General features: G+C 38.4%; 1 protein-coding gene across 2 annotated transcripts in view; it reads right to left on the reverse strand.

The window, feature by feature from the left end:
• Positions 1-18,835, reverse strand: part of Prkd1 (protein kinase D1) — a 352,137-nt gene that overhangs the window by 33,111 nt on the left and 300,191 nt on the right. For both annotated transcript variants that reach the window (XM_060387453.1, XM_060387452.1), the window contains 4 exons: positions 18,321-18,600; positions 17,359-17,411; positions 15,391-15,463; positions 13,864-13,970 (listed from right to left, as the gene is read on the reverse strand). In XM_060387453.1, the coding sequence (XP_060243436.1) occupies positions 13,864-13,970; positions 15,391-15,463; positions 17,359-17,411; positions 18,321-18,600 (513 nt within the window). The remainder of the gene's footprint in view (positions 1-13,863; positions 13,971-15,390; positions 15,464-17,358; positions 17,412-18,320; positions 18,601-18,835) is intronic.

The raw sequence follows: 18,835 nt of genomic DNA on the forward strand, positions 1-18,835 counted from the left end.
AGTAGAATCTTGGGATTGTTTGTTTTCAAGGTAACCATTAAAAGAAAGATACTATGATCTTCTCAAGATACTCTGGTTTACAACCCAGTCACCAGTAGCTTCAGGAAAATGAACTTCCCTTCAGTAAGGCAGAGGAAACCCATAAATACCTATTTGTCTTCATATTCAGCTCAAAATTTTTCTATTATTTGCTCTTCCTCCACATAGCTACCATTCTTTGTTTACACACTAAAACATTTCTTTTAGAGAAAGAGAGGAAAAAACTCCAATTAAGAAAATGCATTTGTAAGACTAGGCTATAGACAAGCCTATAGATAATTTTCTTATTTTTGCATTATTTATTTTTACAATTTGTTCATTGTATATCCCAATTGTAGCCCCTCCAACAGCTCCTCCAGCTCCACCTTCCCTCTTTCTTCCTCCCTATCTCCTTCCCCTAGTCCACTGAAAGGGGGAGTTTTCCTCCTTTGCTATCTACCCATAGCTTATCAAGTCTCATCAGGACTACCTAGATCCTCTTCCTCTGTGGCCTAGCAAGGCTGCATAGCCAGAGGCAAGTGATCAAAGAGCAGGCCTGTGTGAGGTAACCCAGAAACAGGAAGACACACATCATGTATACTTAGTTATAAGTGGATATTAATTGTATAATATAGTATGACCATACTAAAATGTACAGACCTAAAGAAACTAAACAACAAGGAGAACCCTAAGCAGGATGCTTAAACCTCACTCAAAACGGTAAACAGGACAGACACCAGGAGCAGCAGAAGAGAGGAAACAGGATGGGAGCCTACATAGAAGGTCTTCTGAAAGGCTCCACCCAACTGGGAATCAAAGTCAATCCTGAGACTCACAGCCAAACTTTGGTTAGAGTGCAGAGAGTCTCATGGAAGAAGAGGGAGAATAGAAGGATAAGGAGGGGGAGGAGCCCCACAAAGAAACCAAAAAAGCTAAAAAAAAATCGAGTCCAGGGGGTCCTGCAGAGACTAAAAATGTTTTCTTATCAAGCCACACATGCTCTTTCCTCTGCTCATATACCAATTATTCCGTTAGCCTGAATAAGGCAATTGGTTTGGTGAAAACTCAATTGTTGAAAAGTTTTTTGTTGACTGCTGGTGAAAATTGTATTCTTCTCTATTTTCCTGAATCTTTAGCACAATCTGTTTTCACAACATTTATATTACATTGCTTTTGACTTCATTTCTCTAACAATAAGACAGCAATCTTCTTAGTGTCCACAACTAATCAACTGAGCTCTCTGCCTGGTGTCTGGGATACAATAGATATTCAGCACAGGTTCATTAAATGTTATTGAAAAATGAACCTCTGTATTACTTGATGTTTTTATTATTTAGATAATAATCTCATAATTAAATGACTTTATTTTAGATATGCTAATATATCTTTAATAATTGGTGATGATATATTGGCATCAAATGATATATAATGATTACTTCTCTGTAGAAAACATAGAGTTTATGAATTTTCATTTTAAGTTCATTGAATCATTGGTAAGTCACCTCAGAATTCACATGATGAAATACTATTATTTTAACTAATGATTTTTTTAAGTAACAAATAGCAATTATATGAAGACAAATATCAGAAATGATGCTGCCAATATGTGTTCCCAATGATTTTATTAATAAAAAGGATATGACAAAGGTATCTCATTCTCTTTCGTGTGGTCAGACCTCAAAAATATGGCAGCCTTGACACCTGTTTGAAACAATTTCATCTTCTTTCTTAGGCACAAACCTATGGCTTTCCTCTCATCTACATAGTGTGTACTTGTTCTTTGTATTTTTTCCATGAGTAGTTCTCATTTCACACTAGTCAAAAAGCAGCAGTGATCAGAAAGAGATCAGCAAGGCAGCAGCAGCTGAAGATGAGAAATTTCATCCATGGGACTCCCTCCCATCATGGCCATTCTTCTCTTACATTATTCATAATTTCATTATTTCCCTGAAGACAAAATGATTAAAAACAAAATCTGAAAGAGGCTGTTGGCACAGTGATGGTGGTGCTTGTTCCCTTTAGAAGCCAGTTTCAACTCCCTTCCTTTGGTGGGGTTTCTGCTTTAACTCAGAACAGGCATGGCTACACCTGCAGCCTCAGTGCCTGGAGCACCATTTCTGGAGTAGGTTATTTGAAGGCAGTCCCCGGGAATTTGGATTTCTGCTCTTCTCACTTGCTGACTCCTGAAGTCCATGAGTTAAGACTCAGAGTTGTTTCTGTTTCTCCCTGTGTAAAATCTGGTAGCAGACTCCCTTTGACCTGACTAGAGCCTGTATCAGGTCAATAACAGATGCCATAATTTTGCCCTTCTTCTTTGCCATCTCTCCATCATTCTACTTATTAATGGCATGTATTAAAAGCAACACAAACTCTGACCTCAGTTCTGTGGGTCAGAAGTCTGATGAGCTCCTGTTTTCTCTGAAACGGTTTTCTAGGGCAGAAATTAAGTTGTTGGGAATGTGTTTTCTCAGGGTCTCTCAGAGACCCTGAGAGTGGATCTGCCTCCTAGTTCATCTGGATGTTGAGTTAGGGCTGGAGAGGTGACAGCACCCACCCTTACTGGCTGTAGGCCAGGAGAGCCCTGAGCTCCTGAGTGACAGCTCCTTAGTACTCATCCTCCCTCACATATTACATGCTTTAGTCCATGTTCCAAAACTCCCAGCAGGACTTTGTGCTCTCCTCTGCTTCCAGCTACAGCGGACCCTTTTCTTCTAGGGACTCATATGTTAGTTTAGGCTAACTCGAGTAACATAAGCTAACCTTCCTATTTTATGGTCTCTATATCAGGTGCTTTTATATTGCTGTGATAAACACAGCATATTACTCATATAACTTACAGAAAGAAGGGCTTATTTTAGGTTTACACTTTCAGTTACATGAGACCATCACCATCACAGCAGAGAAGCATGGCAGCAGGCAGACAAGATGCCAGGAGCAGTAGCTGAGTGCTCACATCTCAAACGACAAACAGGAAGTAGGGAGAGGAAACTGAAAGCACAGTGTCTTTAAACTCTCAAAGCCTACTGCTCAGTGATACATTTCCTCCAGCAGGGCCACACCCCTGAATCCTCTCAGAAATGTTACTAATAGAGGACCATGAGTGCTCTACTGACAGAGCTCATGGAACCACCACATTCCACTCCTCGGTCTCCATAGGCTCATAGCCATATGCTGCAAGATACACTCAGCCCAACACCAAAACTCCCAGAGTCTTTCAGTTTCAACACTATTTAAAAGTTCAAAGTCTCTTCTGTGATCTTTCAATTGCAACCCAGTATATAGTTTTTAAAAGTACATACTTCCAACACACAATGATGATATTACTATTCTAAAATGGAGAAATGGGGACAGGGTGAGGAAGAATATCAAGATCTCATATTTCTGAAGAAGTAAGGAAGAATGTGGTATGCTTAGTAAGGAGAACGTTTCTCCAAACCTTTTTTTTTTTCTGAAAATGAGGGAGTGTATACACATCTGTGAAAATATTTATTGCTTATGTATTTGTAAATGAACTAGGTCAAACCTTGAAAACTGGAATTGGCATAAAGAAGTCCATACATCACCTGATTGACTTACAACTAATTTGACTCCCTAGAATAACACTATTCAGTTTTCTTACTAGTTTCTCAGAATACTATAAATCAGCAAAATTATCAGAGTGTTACATGGAATTTTTAAACTGGATCCCATCACTAATAATTTGCCCTTTATGACATTCGCTTTAGAAGACAAGTGTATTCTGCTTTGGATGAAGTCACTTTTGTCCTATAACTGTAGGTGATCCTACTTGATGTAGCTGCCAGCCAGAACTACATTCTTTTGGTAGGCCCCTACCCATCGTATGTCTGGTATGCCTGCAGCTTTCTGAATGTTTGTTTTCAGCCACAAGGCTACACAAAAAGGACCAGGAATTTATGAAAGAACTGGTAAGCCAAATCAGGAGTAGAGGTAAAAGGAAAACATGCAGCGGGAAATCCCAGATTGGCCCCCTATATCAGGAGGAGTGTGGCCCCTTTGTGAAACATTGCCTAAAGGGGAAAAAATGATTGGGTTTGGAGAAGCCTATTTCTCAATGTTGTTTATCCCACATGAGAAACACTAATATCTCCTCAGAGTAGAGAACAGCCTGAGACTGAAGTGGCAGAGCACAGGCCTCTCCTGCAAATGAGCTTGCATTTTTGTTCTGATGACTATCACCATGAAAAGGTCTGCAGATTCCTCAGGACTACACTCTTGCAGTTGCTAAATACCGTAGAAGCACGTAAACTTTCCAGCGACATTATAAGTGCTTGGATCTGGATACTGAGGCTGCTGGTGAGAACTGAAGCCAAGAAAATGAATGACTTTCCTACTCATGCTGCCTTTCGGCAGTACCTCCACAATGCCCAGGGATAAGGGAACCATTCTTTTCTATACTGTATCATCTTATGTATATGAGCTAAGTCCAAGTCTGGCAAGGCAGATGCCTTCATGAAAAAGTGTTGAGAAAGTCCAGGGTATTTATCTTGAATGGGGCATGTAAGAAGTCATTTATAACCTGGTGCTTGTTTTTATGTCTGGAACAAAAGAAGACCTGCTGTGAATGACACAGCCCTTCATTCTTCCTCTTTGCCCAGTTATCACAGATGATGGATATGGATAATGGAATGGGTCAAGCTACAGATGTTTATTTTAAATGGCTCTCATTGCTTCCTTTTTCTCAATAATCAAAAGAAAGACCATGGCCCACACTTGATACCACGGTCCTTATCCCTAAATATATTCTCTAGGAAAGAAATTACCAGAGCAGAGCTTCATAGGGGAATTTAAACTCAAGATTTTGGTAGTGAAAAGAGTAGTGAGCAGCACACAAAATGAAACCTCAAAACCCTTCCCAGGTCTGGAGGGTATTCAACAATAGTCAGGATACATCCCAGTCTGATACAATAAGGCCTGAGGGACATAAAACAATTAGAGCAGGCTGAGGTTTTGTCAGCTGCCAATCGTGCCTGGATAACCCTGATTGGCTGACAAAAGAGGCCAAGGAGATTTAAAGGATGATTGCTGAAATAAATGGAGCTAAACATGGTATGTTGTGAAATGCTGTCCTTAGGCAGTACATGATGGGTGTCCACTCAGGCTGCCAGCAGCTGTGAGTACGAGAAAGTGACTGATTGGTACTAGTATCTCTATAATGGAGGTGTGCAGAGGCCATAAGCATGTATTTCTCCCTTAGCTATATACAGTTAAGGGTTGTTTGAGGGAGGGCTAATGAGGTTCACCCCTCCCCAAAGGTATATAAATAGTAGTTAGTGGAACAAAAACTTTTTATAGTGGTATAGTCTACATGCTCCCACAATATAAACCTTATTAAACTCATTGGTTCATTAAGCTAGACTTGGGTGGAATTCTATGTGGTGAGTAGATGTTTGCTCATCTCCTTAGGATAACACACACTAAGCACAGCAAAATGATGTCTATTTCTTCTGTAGCGTATAATGCATTATGCAGGTACTAGAAAAATACCATGCCTTCCACAAGCCTTCCCCATCCACATAAGGCAAAGAATGTTCAGGTTTTGGTAGGCACTAGGTCGTGGCAGTAGAAGCATGGCAATGCATTCAGGTGCATGGCACATAGCTTGACTCTATCGCTCTGGCAAGAATGTGTTCAAAAGTACTTTTAGGACTTGGGTAATAGCTCTGGAAAGCAGCTGAAATTAGATGGTGTTTTCATTCACTACATAACTATCAGGTATCTGGCTTGACACAGAAAAGAACAGTTGGTTAAACCAACAGTTGCAGATCCTGTAAAACACACTCAGCTTACTAGATGGACTGAAGTGCTTGGACTAGCCTTAATATACTCAATGTTCATGTGGTTGGCATACTTTGTGGTTCTGATTCTGCTGCAAAGGTCACCTATTAAGCATGCTGTTTAAATGCACACTATACTGCCAGAGTTGATACAAACATATAAAAATAACAGTAGTATGGCATTCTGGGCTCTTGGTCTGGTATGCCATGCTACAGAAGGCATTCATAGATAGTGCCCTGCTCGCCACATGTATGTTCCACCCCACCAGCTGTCAGCTGCTGCCACCATGCTGGTGGAATGGCAAGCTTTACAATCAGCATGCCTCGTGATGCAAGGATTGTGCCTGACCATTTGCAATTACCTTAAGATGCATTCTGTCTTGGATAAAATACTAAGTAATACACAAGAATGTCCTTCTGATCTAGATTTTGGGTATCTGCTTGGTCTTGCTGCTACCAGGACTACGCATATAACAGTAAGAGCCTTAATAAATTTCACTCTGTGCAAGGCTTGACCTTTCTGCTGTTTTCTTTGTTTGCATGGCACCCTTAGGTGGCATTTCTCATGCACTGGGCGTGGCTAGTGACAGAATACTCAGCTGTATATTTTCTTAGAAAATAGAGTAGTTCCAATGGTTCAAATGAATAAACAAAAGAATAATAATTTATGAAAGTAAGACTTATGGATTTGAAGATAAATTCTGGGATATTAAAGTCCTGTTAAACTTACATAGTTCCTGTTAAAAGCCATGAGAATTTTGTCCTAATGATCTTAAGGCATCTGTCTCTCACTTCATTCTTAAGCTGATACATAAGGGAAAACTGGTGACGGGAGTACAAGGCAGGATGCTTTTCTTTGGAAAACGTATGAGATGAAGTCTGGGCTGCATGATATTTCTCTCGAGGATGTTTGTGGCTATTTACAAGACAGGCTTTTTCTATCACCTCTTAAGAAGATATGGTATCATAATGTATATTATCTTCTCTTATTGGCACTGTGCTGTGTTTTCAAGACTTGGCTATGATGCTGGTGCTCCTACTGAGGTCATCGGGCCAGTGTGTGTGCTGGACAGTTACAGCTTTCTCTACTGAGTGTGGAGAGCTGTAGGTTTTGCACATGCGTATGGTCCCATTTTGCAACTCACTCGAGAGAGTATGATTCAGACAGTTTCCATTTCAGTTGTGGCCTTTTAAGGACTTGCATATTTAGAGAATTTCAAACAAACAAACAAAAAAAAAGAAACTCATATTGAGATTATCTTAGGACAAAATAAAGCTAACAGATACTGTCAAGAGAATATATGCTCACAGCAGTAATTTAGCACAATGACATAAAAGAACTGATACATCCTTTCCACACACAAGTGTGGCTGTCTTATTTTTATATCAGTGAGGCCACAAGCAAACTTAACCTGTTGAATTCTGGAGCCTCAGGTATACCAAGAACATTCATGGTAAAGTTGTTTAGCATTACACACGATCACAACTGATGTGTAGTTATATTTTTGTTCCAGTACTAATCAGTCCAGATTGTCATGACCTTAATATAGCTCAAAAATTTGTTCCATAAATGGTAGCTCTTGGCTACAATGCCATTACGCAGGAGACTGATGCAACAGTGCCTTGAGACTAGCCAAAGATACACAGTGCACAATGAATTTTATACCAGTCTTGTCCACAAGCACATAAGCACAGAAGCGCGCGCGCGCGCACACACACACACACGTTGATCACTTCTAGATTTCCATTTTATGTGTGTATAAACGGTGTGTGTGTGAGGGTGCACACATGCCACATACGGAGGTTATAGTACAACTCAGAAGTCAGTGCTTGCCTCCCTGTGGTTTGATGAAGTCTCTTCTTGTGAAGGGCAGTACTGTGGATAGCTGTATCTACCAGGCTAGCTGGTCCATGAGGCCCGTAGATTCTCCTATCTTGGCCTCACATCTCACCATAGGCATGCAGAGATAATAGATGCATAAGGACTATTTGTAGCTTTAGGTGGGTTCTGGGCATATGAACCTTGGCAGCCCTGTAGCCACTGAGCTAGCACATAGTCTGGAGAACCTCTATTAACTGATAATGAAAAAAGCCATGCTTTATCTTGGCACCAAGAAAGAATATGGACTTCTGGGAGTTATCTGACGATTAACAGGCTAGTGTATTATATATACTTGTGTGAAATCTGCTGTGACTCCTTGTATTCTATTAAGAGAAATTCTTTAGTAGGTGGGGGTGTGTGAGGGGAACAAGATCAATATCTGTTTAGTAAAAAGGTTACTTAATGCTCTCATTCATATATCCTGAACATGCCCAGACGCTACTCAGCCATTCTCAAGTTCGCCAAGTCTGCAATGTTTCCATCTAGCTTTAGATCTCAGGGCTGCTACAGACATGTGGCAAATATAATGAGTTCTCTCCTTTTCCTACAAAATCAGAGACAGCTAAGTGCAAATGGAAGCCAACATTCTGAGAAGAGACGTAGGCAGAACCTCTCATCTCTCAGGTTCTGCTGCCTTTCCCTGATTTTTCAATGTGCAGGACAGTATAAAATGTCATGTTCTCTACCTGGCATCAGGAATCTTTCAAGCAAATCAAGAAAATGAGGAAAAACACCCCCATGGACTGTGAGAAAATGTTTGTAAAAGATGCATTTTCAAACTTTATAAGAGACTGCTCCTAAATATAGCCAAAATGTTTCCAAAACTTACCAATAAAAAACCATAAGATAAAAATAAGTCAAGATTTAGCACCTGTCAATTAAAATATACAAAGAAAAAAAAACGTATTAAAATCTCTACATCACATATCATCAATGAAATTCGAATTAGGAAACATATCAGTACAGACCTATTAGAAGTCCATGCACCTGGACATGATCAACGGTACATTAATGAGGGGGTGGGGCTGCAGTGCTCCTGCTCACAGATGTGAGAATGCTAACTGCCCCCACCACCATGGAGGACAGTGCAGCAGTCTCTGGTAAAATCAAGAACACTATGACGGCATGATCTACAACTATGCACTTTGGTATTTACCCAAAGAAACTCACATGCTATGGTAAAGCCTGTACTCCAATTTTTAAAGCAGCTTTACTCACAATAGCCCAAACTTGGGGGCAAAATTTTTTTCAGGGGATGAATGGTTAACTTGTGACATTTCCAGAAAATGAAATATTATTTCACCCTAAAAATAAGTTATCAAGTCACAAAAATATATGGAAAGAATCAATGTATTTATCTCTATGCATGTATGTATATATGCATGTCTGTTTATCTATCTATAAACATACGTATGTATGTTTCAGCTATCTATCATCTATCTATGTGTCTATCTAACATCAATCTGTCATTGACCTCTGGGTGGAAGAAGGTAGTCTGAGAGCTGCATTGTGGTTCCACTTACTGGACACTTTAGCTAACACAAAATGACGGACACAGTTGCAAAAATCTGAAGAAGAATGAGCACTAAACAGGAGCCCAAAGAGTCTCCTCTGTCCAAGCCCACAGAGGCACCAGACAAAATGCACATGAAGATCGTGGCGCAGCAAAGGCCACTCTGACAGCAGACCCGACCGCTGAGTGAGGCTTTCACACTGACCCGACTGCTGAGTGAGGCTTTCACACTGACCCGACCGCTGAGTGAGGCTTTCACACTGACCCGACCGCTGAGTGAGGCTTTCACACTGACCCGACCGCTGAGTGAGGCTTTCACACTGTATACAGAAAACGCTCTGCTGCCTCCTCTTGATTTTGTTATCTAAAATCATAACCCGACCCCAGAGAAATTAAGATTAAACAAATGTGTATTCTTTTCAAACTGGGGAGGTGGGTCAGGTGATCCTAAGCAAGAGGATACCAATTTGATCTCCAGTACCCCAGTAAAAGGTGGGTACAGAGGTGTACAAGTACCATAGCTGCTGTGGAAGTGAAGGCAGAAAGGTTACTGGTTCAGTAATGAACCTAAGCTCAAAAGGCAGATGATAATGGAGACCCCAGAACCACCTTCTGGCCTCCTCAGGTACCATTACATACACATGGATGAGTGCACAATGCATGCACACAAAAATGCATAGAAGCAAGTAAACTTTAAAAGACAATGTTAAAAATAGAAATCTGCATAGAAAACCAACAAAATCCCCATTTTAACCTATCATCTGGCTTCATTCACAGGATTATGGTTATCAGCATTTTTATATAAATGATTCAATATTATAATGGGGGGCAGGGAGACGAGTTTTTATCGAGAGAACTTAAAGGCAAATTTCACACATTCTGTATCTTGAAGGTAAGAGTAAAGACTTTTAAATTCTCACTAGGGCCAGAATTTCTAGTTGCATTTAGACAAGTTGTATAACATTTGAAAGCCAGTAACAATGGCTGCAAAGACTGAAAGTAATGATTCAAGCTAACAGGGTTGGGGGAAAACATGAAATCTTAACCCTAGACAAAGAACTATTGGCACCAAGAAATGCTGGCAGAGGGAAGCAAGGCATTCTTCATGGAAGAGCATTAATACCCAGTAGTCAGCCCAGAAAATGGGCATACATGTAACATCACGGAGACTGCACAAGTTGCATTTATGTATTTTTGAGTATATGTGTATATACTCATCTGTAAATAAAGGAGCAATCTTTGAAAAAGTCTGTGCTAGAACACTCTAGACCCATCAACCATGCCCTCTCCCCTCCATGCCTTCATGGGAGCCATGCTTAAATCCGTGTGATGCTGAAAGAATCAGACTAACTTTGTAACCTATGTTTCTTTAATTGCCTTATAACTTATATTTTCAAGTTTTAGGCCCATGTTAATTAAAGCCTCTTAGTGCTTCTCCAGAGAGCCGAGGAATGTAAAAGTTCCTGACATTAGCCATCTGTGAGGGCAGAGATAAGGAAGAGAACAAGCAGAGATCTCTACTAAATGGAGAGAAAATCACTGGCTGGTGCCTGTGAAATGAGCTTTGTTTGGAAACTGGGCCAAATGGCCATAATCCTTCTCCTGACCTTTGATCCAAAGCCTGTAACTCCCACTCCTCAGAACAGACACAGGATGAGTTAATCACTCTCCCACCTTTAACTGTGGCTATATCTCATATGGCAGGAAATTCCAAATGACTTGAAGATCAGATATTTACGACAGGGCTGACCAGACCTAAGGGTGCCCAGAACCAACCAATTATTTTAAAAGTTAAATACCTCATCCAATCATGAATTGCCAAGAAGGCAACCCCTAGAATTCCCTGTGCCTGTCTTTTAAAAACCTAAGGTCTTTGTCTCCTGGTGCCACTCCTTGCTGACCAGCAGGGGTGATACCATTGTGCAATGGTCAGAATGAACCTCTTGTGATTTTGTATCGATGGATGATTAGTTTCCTGAGTTCTCTTCATACCTTCTTATATTTAGGCTCTTGCTGGGCCTAACAATGCAAACCCCTTCAATATTACTCTCAAATGACTCCATTTTTTTTTCTACTCATTTTGGAAGGATATTCTCTTTGCTGAGACATCTTCTGAGGATACTGTCCCTTTCTTTCATTTATTTGCTTATAATAAAGCTTAAAACTTTTTACGATTTCACTGATGTTACATCTTCTTTTGTTGTATCCCTGACTTCCAGGTCAGAGTCAGAGTCTGTGATTGCTTACTCGATACCTGAGGACCCAAACAGACTATACACAACTTCAAGGTTTCATTCATTTCTGTGTGGTCCAGGAGACCTGCCTTTTTTTCTTCTTCTTCCTTTTCTTTAAAGAAAGTGCTTCATAGTAATATGTGAATAACAATAGTTTTAAGAGTTGAAGGAAAGTGCTCTGATTAGAATGAAAGGGTTCTCCTCAGGATTCCGTGTTTGTTGTGTTTGTTTTCAGGTTGACTGGGCTAGAATGTCAAAATGAAGTGGAGATGCCCTGAGGACAGAAATGTGAGGCTGAAGTACTTAAATAGCATTAGCCCTCAGATGGAATACCTTAGAGGGATTGTGAAGGGATGATAGATGGTATTTTCATAATAGTTGACCTTGCTCTGAGGAGCTTCACATCTGTTTATAGCAATTAGACTGGTGGAGGGATAAGGTAAGGAGGGAGCTGAGGAAAAGACAGGATGGAGAAGTGAAATCTGGTAAGTACAGAGTGCAATAAGCAGGGAGATTAGGAAAGGAACAACCGATCGGTTATGTGAAAGGACGAAGTTAATCAAGCCTAATAAAGACTAAAAGTGAGAGGCTGCTGGATAGAGAAGAAATCACAGGAACAGATAAAAGGGCCATATACTTAATTTTTAAAATTTATTTATTATTTATTACAGTTTATTCAGCTGTAGCCCCCCTTATCCCTCCCAATCCCATCCTCCTTCCCTCATCTCCTTCTATGTCCCTTCCCCAGTCCACTGATAGTGAAGGTCCTCCTCCCCTCCCATAAGGGCCATATACTTATTAAAGCAAATTTTGAATATATTCAGTTTATGAACAAAATCTTATCAATTTTTCCTCTATAGTTCATATATTCTACTATATATTATATTTTGTGTTTTATGATTCCAAATGATATTTTCATATCTATATTATTAATGGAAACTCTAGTTTTTTTAATTATGTTTGGTAAATAAAAATATACTTCAAGAAATGCAAAAAACAATAATACAGTGAATAGAATTGCATTCATAAATATTAGATAAATATTTGTATAAGCTCTGATATTGTTATGTTAGCAGATAAATTTCATCTTGATTCAATGAAATTTGGAAGAGAATTTATATTTTATTAAATATATCATGTCATCCATATTTATATTAGATTTAAATTTAAAATACTGTATGCTACAGATAGGTGTGTTTGTTTTCTGTAATATCCCTGATAATAAACAACCATTCTTTACTTCCTGCTGTGTTGACATGAAAAGAAGTCAAAATAACATGAATGTGGCCCTTGGGAATTTTGTGCAGCAAATTCAAAACCTGTATTCAATAACGTTTCCCTAATATATCATAATAACGAAGTGTTGACAGGTAATGAAAACAGATATAGAGGATCTATTTCCCTTACACTTAACTCCTGTTACTCAAAAGAGGCTAAAAGGTCTAATAATTGACTATGATATTGGAACCCCATCATCTATTTAGAAAAATGAAAGTGTATATTTATATAACACTTTCATCATAACTCTCTCTTACAAGTTTTTATTTTCTAACCAAAGTTTGTGTCCAACTAGTAATCCTACAGCCTCACCCTGTCCTACATATTGGAACTATAGGGTTACACTCTCAGGCCCGAGTGAAACCAAATCAGTTATATTCACATGCACACCTCAGTAAGCGGGAATTAAACTAACAGTGAATGCAGAATAGTAAACTGTTTTGTTATCAATAAAAATTGAAACAAAGTTGTGAGTCAAAATTAATATTAACTTGTATAAGTAGTATTTTGGGCAATTAGATTAAAACATGGACTTATCAAACATATAAATTGAGTAGATAGCTATGTTGACCAGTGAGCAAACAGCTGTTCAATTTCTCTTTGATCTCCAAAGCCATTCTAACAGTTATACACATTAGACACAGAATAACATCTATAAAATATTCTGGTGTTAGAGGACATTGTGAATGAGAGTTGTGACATTTTCCTTGTCAAATAAAAAAAATCACCTGGAGAGACAGGAAGGCCATCAGGAAAACCAAGACAATCTCCTTCTCAGACTCATGATACTTACACCCCACAGACTGACAGTTCCAGATCCAGTTCATGCAATTGTCACAGCATAAAGGACAAGTGTTTATGAAAGTAAGGTCGTTTTAAATCTAAGACAAAAACTTTTTCAGCATGTGAATACTTAAAATACGCTTATTTAATGAATATTAGTGATATGTAAAACTGTAGTTTAGGTACATGAAAAAGAACAACCTTTCCACACTCAGGAGAGTACCATTTAGGCAAGTCTTAGTTTGCATTTACAGTTATAATGTCATTAATTATCTAGACTGTAGATATCTGGATAACCTTTGATTGTTTTACAGAAGTCAAGGAAGGAAATTTACAACTCTCAAATAAAAATCAGTTTACCTGTAAAATTGCAACCTCATTACGAAGCTGACTTTCTTGTTTTGTTGGAAATCTTAATTTGTCAATAATTTTAATAGCTACATCTCTTCCTGTTTTCCGATGTTTACCTGTAAAATACAAATGAGAAACATAAAAAATTAATTAATCAGCAACTTAAGAGATACAGATAGTGCAAGTGTTGGTCATCTAAACTACCTTGAACTTCTGAACTTCTGTTACTTCCACACCTTTTCCTACCAGTGTCCCTTGTTCCTGAATCCTGCTCTCAAAGGTGTCACTGGTCCCTCAGGTGGCCTCCCGTCATCATTGTATTGCTTTGTTTTCGTGGTTTCACTTTCTCAAACATCAGTCCTCATGTCTTGGCTCATACAGACTCTACTTCATTTCAGCAATTTACAGCATCAGATCGAGAGCTGCTCATAGCCCCAACCCCTGTCACTGTGGCCATCATTCCTCACATCACACTATCCTCATTGCCTCCATCTCTGCTCCTAATGTTTCCATTCCTCTATGTGGAGCTCCACCCCCATTACAGAGAATCATTCAGGTCCTTCAGTATCCAGTGTTCCAAACTATCTTGAGTTCGCTGGTCTCTTACTCTACTAACCACCCCTGCCTCAGCATCCTACTATGAGCTGTGACATATATTTACTAGGTCCAATCTACCATTAATCATTTTAATTCTGTAATTATTACATTGTAGAAAAATAAACTAAAGGTGGTCTCTCTTATTACAGTACTAAATGTTAAGACAGTGATTACTACTCACGTTCTCAGTGGTTACTGCTTATTATGCTTTCATAAAATATTGTGGTATTTTTATAAAATTCAAAATCCCTTTGAAGAGTAAAGCAATTTAAATTTTCAATTTTTAAGTTCTGTATTTAGAGTTCTCATAATTTTATGATCAAAGTACATAATAAGTAAAAGTGTTAGACATGATTATTTTATAAAACACCAACCCACAAAAATAATGTGTTACTTATCAAACCAAGAAAAGTTAAGATGTATTTTTTTATAGCAGGTAAAAGTTTAAAATTAAATGTTACTTAAAACCTTGAAATATTTGACTGTACTGTCTAGGATCTCACCATCGACCCTGAAAAGTTAAACCATTCAGATCCTATGAACTGGGCACACAGTGAAATATGTTAGAGTACAAGGATTCTGGCTTAGTGACAAACAGCAACTGCAAGAGTTTGGTCCAGGATGCTGAAAGAAATGGAGCAGCTTTGTTTATAAACTAATGTCTAAATAAATAAATCAAACTGCTTCAACATTGTAAGTAGGGTGTGCGAAAACATAACAAAACAAACTTTTCTGGAATAGGAAACCCCTTTAAATTTACCAGCTTTTCAAAGAATGGCTGTCTCAGGAGAAACTTCTCCCAAAGCACTACAAGACACAGATACAGATGATGTGGCTTTCTTGCTGTTGTTAATATTTTTCTTGGTAATATAACAGTTTTATGTACTGTACAGTTACCTACATTTTTTATGTTCATAAGATACTTCTTGAACTACTCACCTCCATAAACAATTCCAAACTGTCCAGAACCTAGAACTTCATCAGGAAAAATTTGATAGACTGTGCTGATGTCCTACAGGTACAAGCCCAGAGAAAAACAAAGACGTGGAGAACAGCTTTAATCCTATTACATTTTATGACTATAATGACTATTACCTTGTTAAAAATAAGTATAATTAAATATTCCAAAGGTCATTTAATGCTTGTAAATGTTGGATAAAATTTCAATGGCTATAATATTCAAATTACATTAATATAACATTTTGAAAACCTCTGCTCTTAAGTGCTTTAAGAGACAAGGGGGCACCTAAAACCAATCAATGGCATTGACTATAAATATCTGAAAGAGGGTTCTTCTCTCTGTTCTTTGTAATTCAGAAATGTTGTTAGCTAGCCCGTGGTCCATACGTGTATAGTGTATATTACAACCCTATTTCACCTTGTGGCCAGAACGGTGAGGCTCTTCCAGGTGAGGTTTAATTCTACAAGAGCCTAAGCTATACACAACAACCATTCCAGACTTTCCACTTGCTACCTAGATAGCTCACCAGCATTAGCATTTGTGAATAACAATTGCTGAACTGATAGTGAGCTACTCTGGGCTTCAAAATCCAGTTTTGGGTAAGCATCTTGTGGGAAACAGTACAAAGCTCCTACTTTTTACTTACCTGGTACTGAACGTCCTAACACACTTTCTGCCTGTTTTCAACCCTACAACTCTTGATTCTTTTTTTAAAAGCATTTTCAGCCACACTCCCTGCTCTGTAAGCTAGTGAAGCTCCCTTTGGAGCATCCAGAAGTTTAAATCAAAACTGTCTGGCAATGAAAATCATTAATTTAGTCATTTTTTTTTCTGAAACCAAGCTTTGTCATCTGTTAACAAATGGACTCTTTAGAATTTCTCTGAAAATTAACTTTAAAAATGTCAGTAGACAACCATGGCTGACTAGGATAAAATTCCTGTGTGATCACGGGGGAACAAACCAGGAAGCTTTAGAATAATCTGCATGTCCCAATCTCTTCTCTGTGTAATCAATGGCAGCAGGAACCCGCAGCCTTGATATCTGCATCTCAGGACAGACAGCCCAAGCATCCATTTAGCTTTCACTGTGACGTGTCTCTTGTAATTCATCAGTTCAGTTTAAACCAGGTCTCAAATATTCCAAGGGCAAGAGTAGTACTGACAGACATTCATGGAGTTTGTCTGTGTGTTCTATCAAGTCACTGTAAGAAGGATGGGAAAGTGCTCTCCTTGGGCCTTCAGTACAGTGAGCAAATAGTTGATGTTGCTGGTCATGGGAATAAGGTAGGGAAGGCCTTATTCTATGTTAAGTGTGGACTACAGAGATGAAATCAAGCAAACACAATAGCATGTAAGACATCTTACAACATGACCTGTAACCTCCAAAATGGAAAAGTCTGTGTTACGTGGCACTGGTTGACAGGGGTCCTGTGTTCGGGAACTCTTTTGAGGTCTAGGTTGTGGCATGAATATGTGACTAAGAACATTTGCAACCCTTGCCATTTATCAGCACTCCTTGCTAGCAAAGAAGTAAGCAAAGGCTTGTTTAAGAACTTCTACAAATAAAGTTTTTATGTTATTTGTCTATCTATTTGGTTGTACAGTATGAACCATTAAAATTCAAGTATCATGTGTAGATCAGTGGCACTCCAGCTGTTACTACCACGCCTGCCACCTTCTTGCAATGTTCTCAGTAAACCATTTATCCTATTTTGGTCTTAAAAATAAGATAAGAATGAAAAATTGTATCACACTACATGATCTGTTATGACAAACAGCCTTTGGTACTATATTATGGAATCTAGAAGGATCTGTAAATGAAGTACTGTTTATAATATATCATGGAAGAAAGTATACAGCAAAATAGAATAAAAAAATTTACCATGTGATACTTTCATTTTTCAGTAATCATATTCTGAGATGTATATTAATAGACACAGACTCACCACATTTTCCTGAATCTGGGAATTTGAAACTGAAATGCTCACAGAGATATCATCTGGAAGTACATGTCAAAAAAGAAAAAACAAAACAAACAAACAAAACAAACAACATATAAATAGTTAAAGTATAAAAAAACAGGTCTTAGTGGACTACGTTTACAGCAATGACTGTAAACTATTAAAATTTATTATTCACTTTAAAGTTACAAACTCTATATTTAGTTTTTAAAAATATATTTGTGGGCACAGAACTTGGATTAAAAAAGACTTCGGTTCTAATTCTGGCTTTGTTTCACAGCAACTCTGTCAGTTTACAGACAACTAGCTTTCTAGAAATTAATTGTTTTGGCAGGAACATAGGCAAATCATTAACTAATGGGGTTTCAGAAATTAAAATAGAGGTCTATGATTAAGTGCTCAGTTTATATACAGGTACATTTTTTATTTTCAGAATAAGCACATATATCCTATTAATATACTGGCTGGAGAGAAAAAGGATAATTATAACAGATCAGATATAATATAATGTTAAAATAGGTTAACCTGCAAGTTGCATGATTAATTGGAATTTCAGATCATAATTTTATATAGATATTCCTCTATATTTTTAGTTCATCCTCAATATTTCATCTTGATTATACTGTGGCTGAATTTATTTTACTAAGACGCAGAAATTTCTTCCTGAGATAATGTGATCAAGTATTAACAATGTGGTCTGTGGCATCGAAGACTGTTTAGTATATAGGTTAACCTTCACTTACAAAAGTTCTAATATAAAATAAATACAATAATTTAATGAATAGAGTATTTTAGTAGGCATAGCAGCTTCTCTTCAGAGATCCCATGTTCTCCCACAAACCGAGAGAAACACAGAGAGTGTGTCTTCATTGTCTCACTGGGGAAAGCAAACCGTTTACTGGGCCATCAGGATGGACTCCATGTCAGACTGAAGCCATTGGACTTACTGTGTGAACTGGTTCCTGAACCTGCAGAGGAGCCCTTGGGGACGACAGGCATGAGGGCATGCTGGATGGCCGCCTCCCACAGCCTGGCGACATCTGCACCGGTGCCACTGGTGAGAACACTGTTGTTCGGTGGGGGACTAGAAGGATTGACCACATTTTCTCCCACGTAATACACTACGTTTGCTGTCGTTATTTCAAAGCAGTGGGGATTAGCGCCAGTGAGAATTAATGCTGATGGCTTTGCTGGTTCTAGACATAAAATTTCTGATAAAGGAATTTCCTGTGGAAGACAAAGTATAGTAAATGTAGTTTATTAACATCCATGCCATGGAAAAAAGGAAGTCTTTCTTTCCCTCTCTTTTTTCTCTTCCTCTCTTTCTCTGTCTCTCTCTCCTTCCTTCTTACCTTCTTTCTTTCTTAATGATACTGTGGCAGGTGGAAGAATCTAGCAGAGCTTTGAGGCAAGTTGTAATTTAAAAAATGTATTTGGGTATTCATGGCTGTTTTTGACTTTC

This window comes from Meriones unguiculatus, chromosome 7, assembly GCF_030254825.1.
Source record: "Meriones unguiculatus strain TT.TT164.6M chromosome 7, Bangor_MerUng_6.1, whole genome shotgun sequence".
In the NCBI taxonomy this organism is placed as follows: domain Eukaryota; kingdom Metazoa; phylum Chordata; class Mammalia; order Rodentia; family Muridae; genus Meriones; species Meriones unguiculatus.